General features: G+C 40.9%; 1 protein-coding gene across 1 annotated transcript in view; it reads left to right on the top strand.

Annotated features, from left to right (window-relative positions):
* Positions 1-991: 991 nt before the first annotated feature.
* LOC106536127 (choline kinase alpha) overlaps positions 992-1,559 on the top strand; it is a gene marked incomplete at its 5' end in the record, with an annotated part of 10,060 nt that continues 9,492 nt past the window's right edge. The window contains 1 exon segment of the mRNA XM_014033329.1: positions 992-1,125. Within this exon segment, the coding sequence (XP_013888783.1) occupies positions 992-1,125 (134 nt within the window).

The following is a 1,559-nucleotide window of genomic DNA, read 5'->3' as shown; positions in this document are numbered from 1 at the left end:
GCTAGAAAAGGAAGCTAAGGTTATAAAGTAATGCCTAAGCAACGATCATCCAATCAGAAATGCCCCTTGATGCCCCCTTTTTTTTCTCGTCCAATCAGGAGAGTCCATTGAAAAAAGTTCTTCCAATCAGGTGTGGCCTTTGAGAAACACCTACTTTTTCTGCTGACATACTTACTTGGCTATTGCTGGGTTGCAGTCGACTTGTTTCTGCCCGGGTTAGGAGTGACTTGTGCTGTTTAACGTCATTAGCCTATGATAACAATGCTATTGCTAACGCTAACGAGTTAACCCCTGTTATTTATGTTCTTGGATCTACTTGTTAATAATTTATTTAGCTTCTGATACGAAAATATCTGAAAATACGATTTGAACGATATAATCCTCACCTGTTTTTAGCCGTAGATTGTTGATCCACTTTTGTCGCTTTTTTCTGACACACTACTTTCCAAACACAAAAAAACATTACATTTCTCCTGATTGGAGCGGAYGTTGATRCTACGTCATCTACAACCCAGCAACYGCTGACTAGTTGAAAACATGAAACTTGCCAGGAGTTTGCGTACACATCAAGCTAATTTAGTGTCTTATTAGCATCTCAATGTTTTCGCAGTTTATTTGCCATTTTATTCCCAGTCATGTCCCCGCCTCCAGTGTTTGAAGCACGGGCTATGGTTTTGCTTAAACCTAAATGTGTAGCAATATATGTGATCAGTACTTGGAAACAAGTAACAAACCCAAACGTCTGCCGCTCTGCACGGCTGTTTGTGAAGAAAATGAAACTGACCTCAGCTGACAGTGGGAGAATCACTGAACCGAAACAGAGTTGTTATCTTTGTTTTGACTTGGACAGTAAGAATGTAGAAATCCACAAATGTTTCGGTTGGGGGATAGACTTTAAACACATCAGCTTATCTTTACACGCCTATTAGATCATGTTTTCTGTGGTTTTAAATGACGTGTTGTGTTTTTATTTTTTTTTATTTTTTGACAGAGCCGTAAACTGGACACCTGTGAGCTGAGCGACTCCAGCATCTCAGCTGAGGTTGCGGAGAAAATGGCCAAATTCCACGGCATGAGGATGCCCTTCAACAAAGAGCCCAAGTGGCTGTTTGGAACCATGGAGAAGTGAGTTGTTGCCGTTTCTGCATCGCTTTGTGTTTAACGGAGAATTCACACGGTTCRGTCAGTCAGTAACCAACTGTTAATAACTAAAAGACAAATATGTGGAAGGTTGACCCGTCAAGGTGATTTTCCTTTTGAACTATATTTGCAAAGCTGCAGGCGAGGTTGATGTTGCGTCACGTTTGTCAGCTTGTGGTAATAAAGTCTGTCCACTGGCTGTTTGTAAAGACACATACAGCGGGTAAAATAAGTATTGAACACGTCAACATTTTTCTCAGTAAATATATTACTAGAGGTGCTAATGACATGAAATTTTACCAGATGTCGGTAACAACCCAAGTGATCCATACATACAAAGAAATCAAACCATAAATGTCCATAAATGTTCTCATGGGCTGGGGGGTAGGGTAGGCTGGGGGCGTGACATGGAGCTAGTG

Source organism: Austrofundulus limnaeus, unplaced genomic scaffold, assembly GCF_001266775.1.
Source record: "Austrofundulus limnaeus strain Quisiro unplaced genomic scaffold, Austrofundulus_limnaeus-1.0 Scaffold7, whole genome shotgun sequence".
Lineage (NCBI taxonomy): Eukaryota > Metazoa > Chordata > Actinopteri > Cyprinodontiformes > Rivulidae > Austrofundulus > Austrofundulus limnaeus.
This window is presented reverse-complemented; position numbering and strand designations above follow the sequence as displayed.